The following is a 23,594-nucleotide window of genomic DNA, read 5'->3' on the forward strand; positions in this document are numbered from 1 at the left end:
TTTATAAAGTAAACAGAACTGATAAGGAAAATAGTAGAATATTGGCATTTGAAATTCAAAAGAATAGAGTCACACCTAAGGAAAGAGGAGTTGTAAATAAGAAATAAGTAACTGGAAATAATTTAGGAGTCTTCTATGAAGAGAAGATTGTGGAATGGGCTCAGTTTTTTCATCTTTGTCAACCCTAGCCAACTAGTTATGCCTGCCTTGAGTCTTTAGAATGAAGATTCCCAGTCCACAGCTGAGCTCAGTAGGAAAGATCAGTGGTCAATCAACATTGTCAATCATGAAATCTAGAGTCAAGAGAAGCAACAAGAACTACCCAAATATCCTTACAAAACAGAAGTATAGATAATGCTGAACTAAGAGCAAGGAAGTAGAGTGGGAGATTTGCATGAACACAGAGACTCAGTATTGCCCATGGCAAGATGTGAAAAGGAATTGGGATACACCAAAATTCAGGGCAGTACAGTGTCATGAAAATCAGAGGAAGAGAGAAGATCATAGTGTAGATTGTGATCAACAGAAGAGCATTGTGCAAAGCTGTAAGAAGACTGAGAATGATGACAATCCCAATACTAGGAAATGACAAAGTTAACAACTTGGGAAAGATTGTGTTGTTTCGGGAAATGATGAAGTGAGGAATTACAGTAGATTTTTATGTATCACACAATTAAAAAATTATTAGCTCACCTCTCAGCCTCCACTTTCAGGGATAATTCATTACTGTACATTATTAAAATTTAATCATTAGTTTGAGTAATGCAACCTCATGAGAAAAAAAGCACTCTGTTTTAATTTTTTAATTAAATAAGAGTGATTGCTAACTTTGTTGCTTTCAAATTGTTGTTTAGAGGTTGTGTGAATATGATGTTTATAGATGATATTATTAATTTTTATTCTAAAAATTAACTTCAATTCACATTAAATTAAGAAACCCAAATGCAATTGTTGCACTTTCTCATAACAGATTCACCATCACACTGATCCAGATATGTGTTATTTCAGTATTTAATTAGTATAACAGAGAAACTCTACAACCACACTTTTTATTGACCCAAATGAAAAGGAAGAAAAAAAGTCAGGTCCACCACCTCTGACTTACAAATGTACCTGGCTAACAGTAAGTCATTTGGGCAAAGAAGCCCTCACTTCCCCTACAGTGGCCTGCTCTCATTAAATGAGGAGATGGGACTTGCATGAGCACTCTGGCCCTTTAATGCCACCGGCATTCCAACTCATCAATGCCCTGTGGCAGTCAGAACCCAGGAGGGCTGAGCGCACAGAGCGCTGGCAGTTGGTGGAATGATGGAGGACAGGCAAGCAGGACATGGGGCAGGTACGTGCAGAGCACTTGAAAGAAGAAAGAAATGTTTACCTTGGAGAGCAGGGGATTTCTAAGAAGATTAAGTCAAACTATCAAAATATTTTTATTTAAACCTTAAGAATGATAACAAACAAGAGTAATTTTATTGATAGGAGAAGATCAACACTCACTACTTGAAAAGTGTATCATTTTTTATCCAATAAACACTTAACTTTTAGTGTTTCAAGTAAATATTAAATAAGTTAACTTGGATTTAGAGTGCCCCAGATTTTATTTTAAAGCTATAGACTGTTAAATTTATAAAAGAAATTGGAAGAATAATAAATATACCATTTTTTTTTAATTGACAAAAAAACAAAAAACACAACAATGTGTAGTCACCATTCCATTGGCAACGTTTTCTTCTTAGGATATATAATAGCTATTTCATTGCAAACTTAAAACCAATCTCTAAAGTGTAAGTCTCCTGACTTTCTCTTTCATTTCAAAGACATTCTTAATTGATAGCCCTGGGAAGGGATTATTCTATTCAGTAACATTTGAACATTTGAAAAACAATTACTCTTTTTTTTTTTTTTTTTTGGTCAGAAGAAATAAAAGTAAGAGTTCATCACTAAAGATATCTCCTGATGATGTGATAAACTAAAATCTGAAATCATCTAGAAGAATAAATAGAATTCATCATGGCCAACCTGGCCCACAGTCAGAAGGGCCGCAAAAGGACTTTACCCTTACAAGCTCTAATGCCACAAGTACCCCGCGGCAACTATTTGCACCTTCTGGAAGAGAAACAAAGACTACAGCTAAAGAAATTCCTCCTTCATAGGATGTTTCTAGTGGCCAACACACAAGCAAACCTGGAGAAAAAAGAAATTGCTGAATACTATGAACAAGTATTTCAGTCGATTTTGAAACATCACCCAGGAGAAGCAGTGACAGGATTATTGCTCATATACCCCACGTCCCTTCTGCATATCCTTGAGTCTTCCAGTGATACCCTCTACCAAATTCTTTTAGATTATCTAGACCATGAAAGAAAGGAAACAGACTATTTCGTCCAAAACATGAAAATTATAGTCATTTCTCATAACATCCCAACGAGATTCTTCATGCAATGGCACGTTTCAGTCATCAAAGTGCCAGTTATGTATCTTGATGATGTGACACAGTCACAGTCCTTAAATGAGGTCATCACAGATTTCCTCACCCAGACTCATAAACTAGCACTTCACCTGTTTAAGGCTATGAAAGCGGGTGCTAAGGGACCAGGGGATAATTTGCACCAAGTTGCACCTGAGCTACTCCTTCCAGAACAAATCATAAAGTATCTGTTGAAATGTGAACAATTTATGGACCCACAAACATTCATGAACATGTATAATAAACCTATTCACGTTACCATGGATTCTGAGGTGGTCTGGCCTGCTCCTTCCCGTTTCTACAGCTGAGAGATACGATGTGGTCTGATCTCTTGAGGATGTTGTGCTACTTTAAATAAAGGGGAAAATATTTCTAGAATTTTCCTTCTCTATTTTAAAAAACACTGCAGTGTACACAGAGGTAATACTTTGAGCTAAATATAAGAGTGTATTTGTTCTGATATTAAGTTAAGTACATTATTTTTTATTCATAGTTCTCAAATTCCATCACTTTGTGGAACTAATTTTTTTAAAATATAAATTCAGATTCTCATTAATTCTCTCAAAAGTTAGTGAACAGACTTTACCATGTAGCAGAAGTACAATCCTCTGGCAATGGAATATTTAGGGGGACAATCTAACCCTTGAGTTGCCTGCGACCTAAAGTTAGAGGCAAGAATGTGTAAAATTAATCATGATATGATATATGATTTGATTATTACTGTAGGAGTATTAGGGCTTTCTGAGCATAAGCAAGAAGAGTACTCACTATATGATTCCTGCATTCTGAAAACAAAATGTAATCTTTGAAAACAGTTCCAAAGTTCACGTATTCTGGCCTATATATATAACAATAATATTAGGATCACTATAAGGCTAAAGAACACAATATTTTTTTTAGAAATGTCTAGAAAACACATCATCAGATGGCTTTATATTCCTTCATGTGACATTATTTATTGAGCACTCCTCTTTCTACATGACATTTTCATGCACTGGGGCAGGGCACGATATACATAACGATATATTCCTGTCCACTTCAAAACTTTATTTCTAAATGATTCCATGTAAGATATCTTCTCAATTTACTCCCTATGAAGCAATTTCTATAGGAAATGAATTAAATGTTTGTTGCATCAGATAGAATTTCTTTGATGGGGTGAATTTTGTTTGGAAGCAGATTTTCTAAAGTTTGCTAACTGAATAAGAATATAGTTTATGGATAAAAATTCTGGATTAATATATATGAAATTCAGGTACATGGTACTGTATACTCCCATGTATCCAATCCCACAGGCTCCCTTTACAATTTAACCTTTACATTCTTCTGATCTCCTTTTTTGCTGTGACTTCTACATCCCTTCCCTTGAAATCAGGTAGTCTTTTTGAAGGCCTTGGCCAACAGATTATGTCAGGAGTTATTCCACATGACCCTCAAGGTAGAGTCATAAAAATGCCATGCCCTTTGCTTTGCTCACTAGCTCCTAGTGCCTGAACACTATACTGTGAGCAATCTAAGCAGTTTTCAATTGACATTCCTAGTTAGGGCCCATCCTAGAGCCAGTGTTACCCGCTGGACATGTGAGTAGACTTTGGGTGATTTCAGACTCTGGTCTTCCAGTTAATCTTAGATTTCAAGTCAGCCCAGCTAATGTTATGTGGACTTAGAAATGACTTTTTCCCACTGAGTCCTGAACAAACTACAAGTCTATGAACACCATTAGTTAGGTATTTATTCAAATGAAAATTACCCTTTATTATAGTCACTTTAGGAGGATTTCTACATAACCTAGTAATAAGACCATGCCAAAATCATTTTGTGATTTTTTTATGAAAGCTGAATTAAAGAAGTTTATAACCAAAGACAGCTTAAATATTTTAGTTATATCCAGTTTTAATCATCAACTAACATATGCTCCAACTTGATTAGTAGTTTTAACATTCAATCTTTCATTTGCAGATGTGTGTGTTTATAAATATCACACTCACTCTCAAAGAAAGATCTACTGTCATTGAATAAAGAGTGTGACACGGTTTTAGTCAGCTTTCATCACTGTAACCAAACTACCTGACATAAACAAGTGGAAGGAGGGAAGTTTTATTGTGGCTCATAGTTTCAGAGGTTTCAGCCCAGGGTTGGTTGACTCCATTCCTTTGAACCTTAGCTGAGGTAGAGCATCATGAAGGAAGGAAGTATCAAAGGAAAGTTTCTCAGCAAATGGAAGCTAAGAAGCAGATAAAGGGAATATGGAAGGGACTGGACATAAAATATACCCTTCCAGGGTATATCCTCAGTGGCCTGCTCCCTCCAAGTAGGCCCCACCTCCTACGGTTTCTGCCAACTCCCAATTATCCATCAAATGGATTAATCCAATGTTAAGGTTAGTGCCCTCATGATTCAATATTCCCTAAAGGACCTACTCTAAACTTCCTGCATTGATAACCAAGCCTTTGGTCTGTGGAGACTTTGGGGAACATTCTAAGTCTAAATCATAACATCCTGCCTCTAAGGGAAAGCACCCATTGTTTTCTGTAGCAGGTGTAGCACTGAGACATTTATATCGCTTACTATAATAATGTGTAAAGGAGACTTATTTAGCTGTATATGGTTTGAGTATATTTGATAAAAATCAGAATCTTACATTCGGACCATACAAATATAACTTAGTTTGATAAGTCCTAAAAATATAAATCATTAAACCTGATGAAAACTCATAATTTTCAGCTCAAAGTTATACTTTCCTTACACCCAAAGATAAAAATAAATAACACTGTGAACATACAGTATTCAATACTCAGATAACAATGAACTATAACATATATTCATACATGTTCATGAACATGGAAAATTCAAACTTTGTAGCCAGCCCCACCCTAAATCTTTTCATTTTTTTGTAGATACTATGTAATAGACTGCCCTGTTGATGTATGCTTGCTTTAGAGTTGACTAATGAGTTTCAGGAAGGTTACAGATTTCTTGAAGAATAACTGAAATAATATTTGAAAGGAAAACTCTCCCAGGCTAAATTCTAAAAAAACTGTTGTCTCCTTATTAATAGAAGAAACATTTCTATTTCTTCATGGAGAATTATTGCTTAATCCAAATAGCTCTTGACATACAGTAACTTTCTTGTAACTTTAGTTACATAAAACTGCATTTCAATTAAATTAAACCTATCTCTTCAGTGTTGTACCTCAGATTCCCTGAGGAACTAAAAATAAGACAGCCTTGCACCAACTTTACACAGCAAGATACTTTCAGATTATTTCATTGTATTAAATGATTTAATGTAGAATTAGAGTTCTCCCCCTTGTGGTCAATTATTTAAATTTCCAGATTACCTGCCCATAGCATTTATATTAATAAACACAGTGCAGAGATTTTAAAAGAATACAGGTAGAACTTAAAAAAGCAACTTTTAAATATCTGTTACTCTCCTTGCTCTACAAATAAAAGAATATGAGGCCTAAAGATATTAAGGTATTTTGCCAAAAGCAAAAGAAAGTGTTTATAATATTAGCTCTTGTTTCCCTTCACTGCATTAATTACACAAATTCTGGTTCCTCTACAAGTAAACTATGTAAAGTAAATGATTACTGTCAACTCACTTTTCTCATTATTTTACAATTTTTAATTCTAAAATGGATTCTTTTTAATATTCAAGAAAAAACTTTTGTATTTACTGAGCCAATGCTGAGTTGCTATATAAAGTAGTAATCATTAATACCTTTCTGTTCTCTCACTTTTTGAAAGACCAAATTCAATACTTTTTATTTGATTATTTATTTTATTGGTAATATGTTTCAATGGTTGGACTCTAGATCAATCCAAATACTCTTGCTGGTATGTTCCTATATAGTTGTAAACTTCAAAAAGGGGGTTCTTATATTTGATTTAATTATAAGCAGTTATAAAGTTAGAAGAAAATAAACATCCATTTTTGACTCAAGGTGAATATTTACTAATTGGTTCACCAGTAATTTTCAGTCTAAAGGACCAGTTTCTATCCCCAAAGAGGCTAAAAAAGGAGATAATAGTGTTGTCAAGGTATTCTTTTCTGTGCCTGCTCACTGTAGTTACTTGTTCTTTACCCCAATCCAGTTCATGCCATGACCTCAATTACTACTTAAGAACTACTAACTTCAAATGCTTGTTTACATTTTCATTTATTTAACATTTTTCATACAAATATTTTTTGTTGTCATCACTGTTTAGTCCCTGGATATTATGGCATAATAAGACAAGGCCTATGTTTTCATTGAGCATGTCATCTAGAAAAAAGAACTATAATAAATAGGGCAGTTTATTTCATATACTTTTATGTGTTGTGGGGGAAATCAAAGTCATAACATTGACAGTGACTTAAGGGTCCCGTTTACATCATTTGTGTTTGTTGGTCAGGGAAGGCTTCTCAAAGGAAGTAAGTGGTCTACAAACTGAGAACCAGAATGAGAAGAGGTGCCATATACATCAAGATGGGATGGCAAAGGTCAGAACATTCTGGGAGAACAGCAAATTCAAAAACCTTTTAACAGGAGTATTCTGGTGTGTTTGAAAGACAGCAAGAAGTCTAGAGTGAGTGGCTCTTTTCCATGAAGAGGAGAGTTGCAAAGAGTGGCCCAGGATACAAGATGTGGGGCTTTCTGGTCATAGTTAGAGGTCTGCATTTAATGCTGAGTGTTTTCCTTATTACCGCATGGACCAATCTTTGTTCTAGTCTTACGTAGTGCCTTCCTAAGAAGTACCACTGGATGCCCACAAGCATTTCCATCTCCACATCTAAATTCTGTGAGAATTTTCCCACAAATTTTATTCTTATTAAAATTCCTAATTTTTTTATCCACATAATAACTTCTACTCTAATTTGGAAATATACTAAGAATACATAGTGCAAGTGATTCTGTTAAACTTTTATATTTACATATTACTATTCACTGAACCAAAATCCAAGTATTGTTACTTATTCCCATTTTATTAGGTTAAAATACTCTTTCCTGTTGCAGTATATGAGCAAGCATTTAAAGGAATTTTTATTTCATATTAAAGACATTTTCTTTATATTTTTTAAATCCTGATTTCAGTAATTATGCTTACCTGCTTTTGAGATAGGTGTTTGATATGACTAATATTTATCCATTTGATAAGATGAATATTTACCTTCTATCTTTCCTAAGTCATTGTAAGTATAAATTTGATACTATTTAAATTATAAGGTTCACATATATGATTGGATTTTAAAATATTGATCTATTTTTATTTGTTGTTTTTATGTATACATGACAGTAGGGTGTATTTTGACCTATTATATATACACGGGGTACAACCCACTACAATTTTTTTAAGAGAGAAAGAGAGAGAAAAGAGAGAGAGAGAGAGAATTTTTTAATATTTATTTTTCAGTTTTCGGTGGACACAACATCTTTGTTTTATTTTTATGTGGTGTTGAGGATTGAACCCAATGTCCTGTGCATGCCGAGCGAGCACATTACCGCCTGAGCCACATCCCCAGCCCATCCCATTACAATTTTGATCCCATTCTTGGGGTTGAACATGATATGGAGTTACACTGGTTGTGTATTCAGACTTGAGCATAGAAAAGTTATGTTTGATTTGTCTTTCCTATTCCCATCACCCTTCCCTTCCCTTCATTCCCTTTTATCTAATCCACCAAATTTCTATATTTCCCCCTCTACCCTCCCTTATGTTTTTTTAAATAGTCTTGATCCAATATTTAAAAAACAGTATAGTAAATGTAAAGGCTTGATTTATGGCAGAATAAATTGCTAAGTGTTGAAACATATTTATATGTTACTAAAATTGACTGTACTGTAATGACCTCCTAAAGAATCTCTCTCACTCAATCCCTCTTCCCCATTCAGCTATGCTTTGGATCTTTGGAAGCAAAACATATATACAGACTATCAAAAACAAGGTTTCTTTACAAAAGATGAAAACTGCATATTTGGATATTTTAATTCTTTGATTCTTCACTGTTTATTCTGTGAAGTGAGTAACATTATTTGACAACAGTTCTGCTCCAAAGTCAAAAGGAAAACCTAACATGTAAGTGAGATGAATGATCTTAGTCATGTACTAGTTCTATTTCTAACTGCACATGTGTGTGTGTGTGTGTGTGTGTGTGTGTGTATATATATATATATATATATATATTGCTTAAATAGAGGTGAGGAGGATGAATTTTTTTGAGATATTAGTATTGCCTATAGGTACTTTATGATAGAGTAGGTTAGTCATTAATTCAGACTCTAGGTTTATATATATTTCATATATATATATTTGTATATATAATATGAACAAATAATTTATTCCTTTTTGGGCTTCTTCTCACCTACACTGCAGAATCTATGAACTCCATAAAGTCAGTGAAGCCTCTCAAATATTAGCCAAAACCATCAGAAAGGAAATACTATATAGATTTGGATAATCAGGTAGACATGGACAGGACTGAGATGTTCTATTAAAAATCAGAATCCTAGTCTGAATTAATGAAGGAGGAAGCACTTTTCTTGAAGGTCAATGAGAAGTCATTGAAGATATTATGAAGGGCATAAGCTGATTTGTTTTGCTAATGAGTGGAGAATAGCCTGGCAAGGAACATATTGGTGTTGACTGATTCCTAGAAAGTTGTTAAAACTCTTCTAACAGAAGATGATCAGAGTATGAACTAAATTAATGAGCATGGAAATTAGTGTAAGGGTACCAATTTGAGAGATAATAATCAGGTGAATAAACATAGATTAAACATCTCAAAAGATGTCAAATATGTCTCTTATTTATCCAATAAAATGGTACCATTCCTGATATAGGAAAGTGAGGCAGGAAACATAGAAAGGACACTGAATATATAAAACTATTTTTTGTTTGATATTTCCATTAGTGATACCTCTCTATATACCTACATACACAACTATAACATGTCATTAGTTGAAATTATATTATTTCCATTATTAATATGACTATATGAGGTATAGATCACATATATAAAATCTCATTCTTTGTGGAAACGACTAGGTGCTAATATACAAGAAAACAACTTCTTGTAAAGGAATTTGATAAGTTGAAACAAGTTAATCTAAAGGAAAAATTGTCCCAAAGATTATTCTGAGTGTGATATATCGACTACCACATCTCCCCCATAATCTTATATCTGCATTTAGTGGGACAAGAAATGAAATCAGTAGTGCTTATTGAGTCTAGTGCCTTCCTTTAGTCAAAGTCACTCCAAACTTTAATTTAAAAGAACTGTTTATTATGCAAGTTACACACATGTAACCCCAGAGACTTGGGAGGCTATGGCAGTAGGATCACAAGTTCAAGCACAACTTCAGAAACTTAGTGAGACCCTGTCTCAAAAATAAAAAATGCCAAGAGCTGGGGTTGTAGCTCAGTGGTAATAAGCACTCCTGGATTCCAGCCCCACTAGTATATTCAAAATCCATGTGTTAGGAAACATGGAACAGACAAGCACATGAAAGCCTTCATTTGCACTTCCCAAATCCATTGGTATGTCATTTTTTTCCCATTTGCAATGAAAATGTAAATGAGAAAAGTGGGTTTTGGTACTATATTTTAATGGGTTGCCTACCACTTTTATTAACTGGTGCCAGGAGAACATAGCAGACATTTGAAGTTACTCTGTCTTTAGTCACTCAGAAAGTATGGACTGCAAAACCGTCAGGTACCTTGCTAAGCATGGCTGCATGCAGTCATAAGCCAAATAAGCATAATTTTTACCTTAAAGAGCACATGGTTTCTTTTCCTTGTACTCCAAATACACAAAAGGAAATTAAACAAACTTTATAGTTATTATAGCAGATACACAAGTTGCAGTAGTTTGTTTCCTAACTTTACATAGTTTCAGGGATCAGGAGAGTCCTCTAAGGAAAGAAAGAGATAGTAGTAGGGTGTCCTAAAACACAAAGGCAGGAAGAATCATGTTGTGTGAGACTGAAAGAAAAATTTCAATAAGACACAACCTGAAGTATAAAGGGTAATCATGAGAGATGAGATCAGATAGCTAGGCATGGGGCCAGATTATACAGTTACAGACATTTAAAGCTGCATAAATACTATGACTGTATTCCAAGAAAACTGAAACACAGTTTTATTTAAGTCAGAGGAACACCATTATTAAATACACATTATAGAAGAACCACTATCAATTGAGGAGAAGAGATTGGGCGGGAACTAGGCAATTAGACTGGAGAGGCACAGTACATAAGAGGCTCTTACAGGGAAAGAAATGATAGAAGTCTATGCATAGTCGTTATAATGCCTTATAAGGACAGCAGCAGTAGAAAGAATAAAGAGATATGTCATATATCTTGGCATTTGAAAGTACAGGATATGGAGAACAGAAATGAGTCAAAGATAAAAACCTGAAGGTGTACATTCCCTGCGGTAGGGACCTACAAGAACAGCTGTTTAGGTTGTGCAGGGAATAATGAGATGAGATTTTCTATTTTGAACCTGTGGAATTTAAGATGTCCCAGAAACATCAATGTGAAGTTACCTAATATAAGGTTCAATATATTGCCCTGGATCTTAGGAGATGGACCTGTCATAGAGATAAAGATTTGAAAATCAGTTTACAGACGGTGACTGGGAATTCAGGAGTAGTGAATGCTATCACTCAGCACAACTAAACAGAATGAGCAGTCAAAAAAATCTAGTTCAAAACCCTGAGAAATGCCAACAGCAGAAGAAGAGGGAGCTAGAAAGAAATCTAAGAAGGCATTATTCAATTTAAATCGCTCAGACACCAAAGAGAAAAGCAGATGGAGTTGGTGCCAGGGAAGACAACAGAATAGATTCCCCTAAGAAGGAATCACTGCCTCCAAGGCAAGGGAAAACGAGACCAGACGAGTAGGGTTAATGACAAGAACAATACTGGTGACTTGAGAAGAGCAGAGCTATGCAGGTAGTGGAGACAGAAACAGGATGCACTAAATTGAGAAGCAAAGATAAGAGAAAATGGAAGAGTAGACAACATTTCCAAGAGCATGGTTGTTGGCATTAAAATTTCAGAGTAGATTTGGAAAAGCAAAAACACCTTTTAAGATTCCAAAATTTTACCAGACATTGTGGTGGATAACCTGTAACCCCAGCAGCTCAGGAGGCTGAGACAGGAGGATGACAAGTTCAAGGCCAGTCTCAGAAATTTAGCAAGGTCCTAAGCAACTTAGTAAGATCCTGTTCAAAATGAAAACTAAAAAAGAATGAGGATGTAGCTCAATGGAAAAGCAACCCTGAGTTCAATCCCCAGTACTGAGGGGAAAAAAATTATTAGAGATGACCACTAACTCTGTTTCAAGTGACAATGTACAGGTTTCTTGTACTTTAAAGGCTTTCAAGTGACTGTTGATTATGTATACAGTTCTGAAAAGGAATATTTTTCTCAATAACCATTTGTTTAGATAAATAATTGCACTAGAAGAAATCCATTTCTGCAGATAGAAATTCTGGAATATGTCTTCATTAATTCCATTGGTATTTCCATGGTCAAACTGTTACAGTTGATTGCAGATCATGTCAAGTGCTTTATATACTTCATGGATCAATCACATTGAAATCATAAATTTTGCTCTGAAATTTGGCCCTTATCCAGGTCACTTCCTTTTTTGCCCAGTCAGGGCTTGCTAGCAAACTGCAAATTACAATCAAATCTCAATTTTCCAAACTAATGACTTCAGAGAGCAATAACACACAAACCAAAATGATGGTGAATTCATGAACCATTTATCTCTGCAATGTATGTTCATTAAACTCAGCTATCAGTGCATCCTATATGGCATTTATAACAAAATGATAAGCTATTTCAACTGAAATGACTCAAGGGAACTTGTTAAGTTCTCCAACTTCTGCATTTGTGCTACTTAGTACATTTTATTGTTTATATCGCCTCTTATATTAAGTTAACTCCTTAAAATAAACTAACATAAAACAATTATTTCTCTCTTTCTAAATTGTTCATTAACAAAAGTAAAGAGAATTGTATGAGGACTCCATTTTCCCACCACCCTCATTCAACAATTATCAGCATCTTCTTTTAAAATGTTCCCTTTGTTAAGTAAAATGACTGTTTTCTAACATAATACATATTAAGAGAGCAAACAAATATTAGAACTAGAGGAGCTGTAGAAATTTCCATTTCAGCCTAATACCCCAGTGAGGATAGTGAAGCAAGCAGAGAACTTTTTCAAAATCACAGAACTAACTGATAGGAGGTAAGAGTAGGATAGAACTCATATCTTTCTTATTCTCTCTGGTGAAATCAGAACTACACTTCTACTGTCTTATTCTTGGTGTAGAATTTTTTCAAACATCTATTATTCTCCACTGTCTCACAGAACACACACAAGTACACACAAGTACACACACATACACACACATACACACACACACACACACACACACACATGCACGCACTTGAAGTTTTTAAAAGCTGGTACATAAGCCATATAGTTATTGGGCAGAACTTTTAGGAATGGGGAAACTTGAGTAATGGGCTATGAGAAGAAAAAAAATATTCTTATCTTGAATTTTTTAAGCCAAAATATAACCCATACATATCAAACAATATATTCAATATTGTTTTTATGAGATTATTTCTGCAGTTCTTGTATTCCTTTTATCACTTAAAAGGGAGGCAATTATCAATTTGACATTTGCACTTTGGGGTTTATTATAACAAACAGCAAATGTTTCTGTAACTGAAAAAGTGTTTAGGACTTTATTTAGTATTGATTTGAATACATACCATGTTTTCCCCTGAAAGTTTTCTTGTGTCTAAACTGAATTTGTGGGATAATTCTTGGGAGGAGCTCTCACTCGTGCTTGATGCTAAAGAGATTTACTCAGGGTACTGTGTGATTGCAGAAGGCTTGGAAACCCACAGGTTACAGGTAGGCACATTCTGATAGCAGAAGCACCTTTTTGTTTGTCTCTGGCAATGCCTGATTGTTCTTGCTGCTATTAACCAAATGATAGGTATATAAGCACAAATAATTAGTTAACAAATGACAATAAAACTGTTGACACCAAAATATCTCCTGATGCAGATGACTTCCAGTTGATTAACAGGCATAAAATGCTTGCATGAATAAAATTACATGTGCATATTTATAATATAATTATAGATGAGAGAGATAAAGATGTTAGAATATACAGTGCATGCATGAACTTATGTGTGTGTGACAATCTTAACCTCACATAAAGAAACTAATTAAGATGCATAAAACAGCTCTCACTCAAGTGGGAGAACCAGGGATTTAACTATCAAAGCTTGACAGTACAGTACAAGAAAGGCTTTGTGTTAAATAATGCAGACCATTTCTCTATCAATGAATGATAAGCTCCCCACCTCTATTCTGAGGCCACTCTGAAAGAAACTGCCCATAAACCTTTCTCAGGTGTGTCTTTCCACAGTTCCCTGTGTAGAGAGTGTGACCTTCTCACTTTCTCCCTCATCCAGCCCCCCCTTTTCTCCTCCTGCTCCAGGATAGTTATTATTTACCAGGAACAGAGAAATCCCACTTGAAAGGTGGCAAATTATGAAGCTAACCTAAGAACCAGAGACTGACATATCTGAGAAGGACAGAGGAATAGAGTCACCTCAGCTCTTGATTTTCTATCCTTGACTGAGGCCTGGTAGCATTTTCTACCCTTGAATCTTTCCAATTAATTCTTGTTCACTTAGGAGTTGTGGAGTCTTTTGTTTGTGTTTTCTTTTTTCTCTTGAAGCAAGTGAGGGCTAAGAAGCCTAACATTTCTTAAAGCAACCTTCCCACATATAGTACAATTCTAGGTTTCACATTTAAAAATTCATGTTCATAGTTCAGATTTTCTGCTGGTTCACCTTGAAAAAGTTGTTTAACCTTTAAGCCTCAATTTTGTCACCTGTAAATTGAATGTGCACTTGAATATTAAATGAGATAAATCATAAATGAAAATAACCAGCAATTTCTTAACGTTTTTTTTTAAAATTAAACTGAGTTTGGAGTGTGGTTTATAGGTTCATGCTTTCCAAAATTCAGTTATGAAAATAAACTTTGTAATAAGAGCATAAGATGTTTTGAATTCTGACCAGCAGCCCAGGGAGACTTTAGGAATGTCAGGCCAATTAGTCAAGCTATGGATATGTCCTCTTCTGTAGCAACCATTATCCAGGAGTCTGAACATATTCTAGAGTATCTCCAGCAGGATAAAGCACAGGGTTAGTTCTTAAGCAAGTTTTTGCTGCTGTGCTTAATATCCTCTGGAAGAATCTGAGCTACCCTTTGATAAATGCCTAAATACCAATTTAGACAACTGGACCCTGATAAGTTAATTAATTTTTATTCGTCTGCATTATGAATGCCCTACTTATACTCTTCAATAATGTGAATGTTAGAAAATTACTCCACCATTGTAATTAAATGACTTAATATACTTGTGAAGAAATTTTTATTATTTTTTAAAGAACTCAAATTCTAAGATTAAAATGGACTTATGTTGGTTTTTATGGGTTTTTGTTTCCATTATGTTTCTAACAAGAAATTGGTTGCTTAATTATATGTACTTAAAAGAATAAGATAGTAATGCCACTGTGCCTTGTCACCTTGAAATACATAAATTGATTTTTAATATTCATACCTCTGAGTAGAATTAGTAATGTGGCAAAATTTTTTAAAAGTGCATTATGAAAAGGGAAGCAGAAGGTACATTTTTATTTCTTCTTATGAAGAGAGATCATTTGAGATTTTCAAATTATAATATTATTTGTGTTTTATGTGAAATAAAATTATTGAAAAGTGCTTACTTCATCTTTGAACTGTTATGAATTTTTAGTGTATTTGAATTCTCAGAATGTGTCTTTATAGTTTGTTCAATTGCTAATAAGAAGTCTTTACCATTGTTTTCTTACTGAAGAAAGTCTGAACATTAGTTGATTTTACCAACATATTAACATTAACTTCTGTAGATATAAATATTGCTCCAGATTTTTGTCTTTTAATTTTGCCTTATGTATAAATGCACAAATTTTACTGTATATTGTGAGTGGTCTAACCAACTAAGATTGAATGAATGCATGAATAACCACATGAACAGCTGTACTGAGAGTCTACTAAGCTGCATATGAAAGGCTAGTATTGGTACAGTTTGTCTAGAATGAAGTGAATGCTTTCTATTTGTTGACATGACTAGGAACTGGGTGCTGGGGAGCTTTACAGAGACTATCCACCAGTTTCCTAATTTAAAAAGGAGAGGATAGAGGTGAGCAAGACATAAATCCTTCCTTAACCTCGGGCCTCAGTGTTATAAAGTTGGAGTATTGGTGAGTTGACATTGTCCAACAATTTCATAATTTAATGTGCACAACAAACTTATGGGATGCTTGCTTAAAATGCACATCCCAGGCCCCAGCACAGGTGTTCTGATGCCTTAAGTCCGGTGTAATACCTAAAATCTGTGCTTTAATCCCATTTAGATAGCATCTGATGGAACTGAGTGCTAAAGGACATTCTAGTTTGATTTTATTAAAAGTTACTAAGTTGTCACATTTGTCATGTAACTTAACAGTCTTGTTTTCCATCTTGATATTCCAGACTCAAGAAAAGGTAATATATGCAGAAAGTATGCACTTTGATTGCAATTAATCAGCCAACTTGCCCTGTCTCTAGAATATTCCCAAACTTTAAACTCTGATTTTTGAAAACTGAACCAGGGATACATTGTAAGACAGATCATAAATGGACATGTATCACACTTGCATTTGTTTAATGTGCACTTTCCATGCTATACTCTAAATTACATTGGGCTGAAAACATCAGTTCCTCACACACATCAGTAGCTGCACTGGCTAGCAGCAATGCCAAACACCATTAATCAAAAAATACTTTCTTTTCAGGAAGATGCCTGCATTCCTTGGCAGGAGGTATGAGTGGTAGGAAAGGCGCATGGCAAGGAAAGATTAAGAAAATGTTTAAAAATAAATCCTAGTAGATTTACTAATCTGTCAAGGGAATACAGAACATTTTTAAGATTCAGTCTTAGGTCACTGTATGAAGACAATGTCCCCAACCAGATGGAGCAATAATTTAGTTTTGGAAATCATATGTGAAATGTCTATGGAAGATTATAACAGTGAATAACTACACATATGTATGAATCTAAAATTCTGAATAGGGTAAGCAGAATAAAGGCCTTCATAGATGTCCAAGGTCTAATTCTCAGAACCTATAAGTTCTGTCTTACATGTTTAGAAGAACTTTGCAATTGTAACACTAAGTATCATGAAAAGGGGAAGGAATTTAGGACTATCCAGGTGGGTTCAATCTACCATATATCCTTTAAAGCAAAGATTTTTTTTTCCTCAGCTACAGAGAATCACAGAGATGGCAGTATAAGGAGATATTGCAGCTTTTGAAACCAGAGACAGGTAACCATGAGCCAAGGAATGTAGGCAATTTCTGAAAGCTGGGAAAAGAGAAGAAAGCCTACAGAAAGAAAAGTAGCTCTGCCTATACCTTGACCCTAGTACAGTGAGACCTCTGTAGGTCTTCTGGCCTGTAGAAGTGAAAATAATAAATTTGTCTTATTTTAAGTCATTAAGATTGTGCTCATTTGTTACAGTAGCAATCAAAAACTAATAAGAGGAGTCTGGGTTAAACATACACATTTATACCCACTGGTCAGATTTCTGCAGACAGAGACATTTATAAGTATACAACATACAAACACACATATACAGTACATATAACAGAAAATGTTTTCCATCATTAGTTACTGCCACTCCCTCTTAGTCTCTGCAATCTTATAGTACAAATTATAAATGCAGTTCTGGGTATTTGCTGGTGATTATTTCTATCCTCATCCTTCCTCTCCTATGGAATTGGAATCCCATAAACTACTGACTGGAAGCCTGAAAAGTGCATATATCCCAGAGAGCCCCTGGTTTCTGGTTAGGTTTGCCAATAGAAATCACTTGGTGGGTTGGTGGGAGAGGTGGGAATTAGGAAATGGGCAAAAAAGGCTGGTGACTGCAGCTGCCTTAGCATATAAGTAGTCACAAGTTCTGGTGGTGTCTAGCAGCAGTACCAGGGCAAGTGGTGACTTTGCAATAGCTGCACAATTGTGGCTACAGCTGGCAATGGTAGGTACCAAGAGCTTGGGCAGTGTGACCATGAGCGCCTTCAGGGACTGTGAGTTCTTGTACGCCTGCAGGACAGTGGTGAGATGGTTTCAGAAGCCACAGTACCACCACTACCACCAACCTGAGAGTGCAGGTTTGCAGGGTCCACTCAACACCACCTTTCCCTTCCTTCCCCCATCCTGGCAGTGGTAGTGACTTCCCAGTGGTTACTAATCTCTGAGTAATAACACCTTCCCTTTTCTCTCTCTTGGGCTTTTCAATACATTTGTAATTGTATTCCTTCCCTCCATTTGAAAGCCTGAGAATGGTTTCTGTTACCTAACTAGACACTGATACAAATGCTTTTGTAACATGAAGTGGCAGTTGATATACATTGATTGAATACATTCCTATGGGCTGAGAACAGAGGGTATGTGTATAAAAGCTTATATCTGCACATCAATTTTAATGTTTGCTCATTGTGTGAACATACATATGTATAACATATACAGTCCTTAGTCATATAATATTTCCTCATTTCAAATAATTTACTGGCAAAATGGGTTTTTGTTGCAGAAAGACAGTGAATGGGGCACTGATTTGTTGTTTAAAATTTCCAAAGGCAGTAGAAAACATTTAGGCACAGTAATGAGCCTGGATACCTACCATCATAGAAACAGTAGTTTTAGATTAAATATCTTTCCATATAGAAAGGGGAGAGGATCCTACCTTATGGCAGCGAACTCATAAAAACAAGTTGTCTACTTCACTAAATTTGCTCTGATAAAAACACCAAGAAAAATAGAAAAGTCACTTCAAATGTATCATCACCTTGAATTAAGGCTGTATTAGGAAAGTAGGGCACACTGAGCATTTTTATTATAAAGTTGTGAAAACATGGGCTGCTATTTCTAACAGTTGTGTTAAACAGAATGCTAACTGGCCCCTATGCCAGTGCTTCTCTTCCCAAGAAAATACTACAGTACAGATCAGTCTTATAGGGCCATCCAGAAGAGCAAAGATGTCTACCACTGATATCAAAGTGTTAAGTTCCAAGTCATTGCTGAGAACATTTTAAGGGGTTATGGAAACCTGGGTTTAGAAGAACATGTCAAAATGATAGAAGTAACCATTGGTTACATTTCATTGTGCACTTACTATGTACCAAATACTGAACTAAACCTTTAACATTCATTAGCTCACTCACTGTATACAATGCCACTATAGATAGGAATGACCACAAGTGTAAAATGTGAGGCTCATCATGGTACAGCCATCACACAGTTGGTTAAAGCTGACATGGGAGAGCCAATCAGTTCAGTCTAACTTTGAAATCAATACTTTTCAGCACTTCTGTATACTTATTACAAGAAGGGAAACGTTTCATGTTCTTACTTTAAAACTAGAAGGGTGAGATAAGGGTAAATATTTAAAATAAAGTAAAATACAGTCATGTACTGCTCAATAACATTTCAATTAATTATACAACATTACTATGATGGTGGTCCCATGAGATTAAAATGCAGCTGTATATAGCTTTATAAAGTTAATTTTAAGGGGCTGGAGGTATAGCTCAGTTTGTAGAGTGCTTGCTTTGCATGCACAAGGCCCTGGGTTTAATCCCCAGCACCATTAAAAAAAAGTTGATTTTCAGTTCCCCATCCCTTATAAGAAACTATGTCTCATGAACTTGCTGTATAAGTGAATAAATTAGATTAATGATGATTCAAATTTGGAACTCTTATTTTCTTGTTCATAAATTATTTCTGTTTTATTGTAATAACAGAAAAGTCATGATTACCTATCTCATTTGGCACAATTGACAGGAAATAACTCAAAGATATAGCAGCAGAACAACAGAGGGATAAGAGTTTAGTTCTACAGTGAGATTTAAAGCCATATGTCCCTACACATAGGTGATTTACTTATGTCCTTGTTACATGGCCTACAGGGTCCTGCATGGCTGTGTTTAAAAGGATGCTAACTGGTCTCCAGTCCTGCCTTGGCTTGTAGCCCCTCAGCCCATCCCAGGCCTGACATTCATTCTTGAATCCTGCCTTAGGGGTCTGTACCACAGTAACTCCTCCTCATTCTTCATGTCTCAGATGAGCGATCTTTTTACTCTGGGAAGTTTCCTATAATTCTAGGACTAGCTGGGATCACCCTGCTCTACCTCCCGAGTGCTATGAAGTAAAAACCTGCTTATCATCTATCTTCATTCCCTGTCTGCAGACACCTACTGTGTCTGTTGTGCTGGCTGCAGTATCACCAGCACCTGGCACAAAGCCAAGTATGTGTTAGTAAGGTCCCCAAAAGTGTTTGTGAACTTAAGATCTGAATTCTACCAGCTTTGAAGAAGAGCCATATGCCTGGAGAACTTTCCACTGGGAGCCTGGGGTGACAAGTGTGTATCTTCCAAGCAGGGAAGCCCAGAGCTCTTCCAGGCAGCAAAGTCCTCATCTTAAGGGCCACCTTCTTCATGGTCTCCACACCCCAGAGGGCCCAAAGCAGCCGCCAAAGCAGAATTGTAAATTAAAAATTATCTTCAGTGCCCTATCCAACACTCTCATTACTACTTTCAACGGTCTCATTCCATCTCCTTCAGGGATGAAACACAGCTAAGATGCTAGGTTAAGAGAAGAATCTTTTCCAAATCCTTTATTCACACAGAAAAGTAAGTAACTAGCAGGATAAAATGTAAACAATTAGCAAGTTATGTATTTGCTACTAAATGCAAATATATATATATATATATATATATATATATATATAATGTTTTGAAATATAAATCGAAATGCCTGGCATCAATGACTAGGAATAGAATATTCTCCACAAAGTAGAGAAAGGATTTTCTCTGAATCTGAACAATTGTCCCTGCCTCCAATAGACCCCTAAGGAATGGGGGACACAAGGAGTCATGAAACCCAGTCAAATGTACTACTACAGTCTCTTTTCTAGGTTCAATATCTATAATAACACCTCAGTTCCCAGCTGATTACACTTTTGGTGCTGGCCTGAAGGCTGCAGCACACTGCCAGACCAAGAGGATCACCGAAACTTTGCTCTCAACCGCTGTCATTCTTCAGTCTCATGCAAACAACTGAAGTTTCAAAATGGAATTCTAAAAAATCCATATAAGGATATAACCAAAAGGACAAAACTGAAAAGCCTACATATAAAAGTTTAGAACTGTCTTGATCTAAATTAATTTTAGACTCAGCCCTAAGTGCTCAGCACCATAGAATTACTACAACAGGAACAGCTTGTGTAGTTCATCTATTTCCCACTGCCTCTGTCCTATTCCCCCCACCCAAAGGAGGAGTTTGGTCACTTATCAAAGCCTGTAGGTATTATTAGGTATTTATTACTACTACCCAGGATTATTTGGCTTATGAGGAATTTCTCTTCACACAATGTGATTTATCCTTAAGTTTTGCTACATGGCCAGCAAGCCATGGCCCATAGTAGACCCTTAGCAAATAGTTAACTATATAAGTGACTGACTCTTACTTTCGACTCTTCAGTTGAAATTTTCTTACGCTTCAATACTAGAATCTTTGACTGCCCCCTAAGCCAGCCTACCATATGCAGGTTTCTATCCCACAGGTTGGCTAATCCCATGGACACAGTTTAAAGTGGGCCTCCCTTCTACTTTGGGCACTTTTAACAGGGGAAAATTTGTACTTTCTCAAGCTTATTCTCACAGTTGAGCTCCCAAGGTCATCTTAACAATTTTTACAAAAACTGCATAGAATAAAACATATATGATCCATGCTTAATGATAGAATTAACAGGCAGTGTTATGAGAGAGCTATTTAAGCTACTCCAGGTAAGATGTACGCATTTTAACGACATTTTTGAATAAGCAGATGCTTACCTCTGATAGTCCATCTACTCAGTCTTCAAATCAGAGCCTCCAGAGCTTGTACCAAATGCACCTTCTGTGCATAGACACGATTAAAAAATGGGAGGGGCCTTTCACCATTTAAGACCTTCTTCCCACCTTAAAACAAAGTAGTTCTGCCTGTATCTATTTTGCTAGGTTCCTTGGATTTCCTTTGAATAAAAGTTATTGTGGCCTTTTCAAAAAGTTGTAAAACACTACTCAAACATTATTGAGTTGTTTACAAACAGGGCAGTAAGAAATGTACACATGGCAGTTCTTTCCATCCCTCACCAAACACAGCATTTATTAAGAGCAGAAGTGAAATCCTAGGGCTGGCCTTATATTCAGGATTTGCTGAATAATTTAAACGATCTATTGAATTTTTGTCACATAATCAGAGTACATGTTGCATTCCAGGTACTGTGCATTCCATTTAATGTTAAGACCTTCAGACTAAGTGATACTCTTATACAATACAAATCTATCCAATATCACTACCTATGAATATTTTTATACCAATTATCATTTCTGTCCACCTAGGCTTTTTCACTTGCACTGATCCCTGTGGAGAACTGGTTTGCTCTACCAATTTTTGAGGTTCACAGTGCATCCTGATGATCATAGACAATGGAATAGAGTGCGATTTAAAAATAAAAAAGAAATTCACAGCAAAATGACCCACTATCAGAAGGAACACATAGTAAAGCTTTATTACTTTCTATTACTTTCCCTTTATAAGACAATTTCACAAATCTTCCTTCTGTGATAATAAGAAAGCAAATCATCAGTGATTGCCACCAAGAATTCACCCAGCAATATCATATAGAACTCTTGAACTCACAGTATGTAGCATATGGATATAGAAAGAGGAGAACTAATTTGATTTAAGATACAATGTCTTAGTCTATTTTCTAATGCTACAACAAAATATCTGAGACTGAACAATCCATAAAGAAGAGAGGTTTATTTTGGCTCACAGTCCTGGAGGCTAGAAGTATAAAAGCATTGTGCCAGTATCTTGTTGGCTTTTGTTAAGGGCCTTGTGCTGCCTCAACCCATGGCAGAAAGCAGAAAGGAAAGAAAACATAAGTGGAAGAAGCAAAACACAAGGTGGCCTTGCTTGTAACAATCCATTATTCAGCTAACTAAGCCAGTCCCATAAGAAGGAGAATCACTATGTTGGGAAAATCATGAATCCCTCAACAACATCATCACTCTCACAAGCCCCACTTCCCATCTCTACTACAACAGTAATCAAATTTCACCTGAGGTTTTGAGGAGACAAGATAGTTTCAAAGCATAGCATACATGAGTTCTTTAAATATATATAAATTCATTTAAATTAAAATTGATTAATATAAGCATTATTTGTTCCTCATAATCTTGGCAATAATCCTGTTCCCATAGTAACAAAAAGTTCTATTTTATCCTCATGCATGCTTGTGAAATTATAACAACTTTTCTAATAATGTTTACATATCATTTGCACATAAATTTCATTTTTGTGAGAAGTACAAGCTAGAGGTTTCTTTCTTTTAATCACATATTGTTATCTTGCCACTAAATACATAATTCACATCTCCTCTCAAATAATGAAAATTCGCCAGAGCCATTCCTATTCCCAAGAAATTTTTAAATTTACATGATGGTCAGACCTTTACATTTCAACATGTAATATTAAGTAAAAGATAATGAAATGCTTTACAGGTATCACCCTGGATATAATCTGTTAACATTTTTACCTAATCAGTATTCTCCTGTTCGTGTGTTTCAAAGACTTGACAAGTCTCCTTCAGTCAACGTGAAGCAGCTGAAACACTGTCCAGTTATCTATCCCTACCCAAAACGGAGAGGTTTTATTTAATTGCTCATTCTCAGTTGAGCTGCAAATATATATGTTCCTTACTGAAACTCATTTTAATAATTTTTAGCAAGGCAGTTTATAATCTATCATGTTAGGGTGGTGGTTGCCTTTGGGGTAGGGTGGTGTCTAGCTCAAGAGGCTCTGAGGCTTTTAGAGACCTCTCATCTTTTGTAGGTACATCTGGGGCATTAAAAAGTCAGTACACCTGTGATATGTGACAATTCCCATCTTGTGACATTCTTCA

At 35.6% G+C, this 23,594-nt stretch overlaps 2 protein-coding genes across 3 annotated transcripts in view; one reads left to right on the forward strand and one right to left on the reverse strand.

Annotated features, from left to right (window-relative positions):
• The window catches only part of Znf804b (zinc finger protein 804B), a 493,759-nt gene that overhangs the window by 458,669 nt on the left and 11,496 nt on the right, over positions 1–23,594 (reverse strand). The gene's annotated exons all lie outside the window — the stretch shown is intronic.
• On the forward strand, positions 2,011–2,775 carry Tex47 (testis expressed 47). The gene has a single exon (XM_040291146.2). The coding sequence runs from the start codon at positions 2,011–2,013 to the stop codon at positions 2,773–2,775; it is 765 nt and encodes a 254-aa protein (XP_040147080.1).

This window comes from Ictidomys tridecemlineatus, chromosome 2, assembly GCF_052094955.1.
Source record: "Ictidomys tridecemlineatus isolate mIctTri1 chromosome 2, mIctTri1.hap1, whole genome shotgun sequence".
Taxonomy (NCBI): Eukaryota; Metazoa; Chordata; class Mammalia; order Rodentia; family Sciuridae; genus Ictidomys; species Ictidomys tridecemlineatus.

Bases quoted from the DNA above. Each gene is read 5' to 3' on its own strand.
- Tex47 (XM_040291146.2), top strand. From the start codon at position 2,011: ATGGCCAACCTGGCCCACAGTCAGAAGGGCCGCAAAAGGACTTTACCC.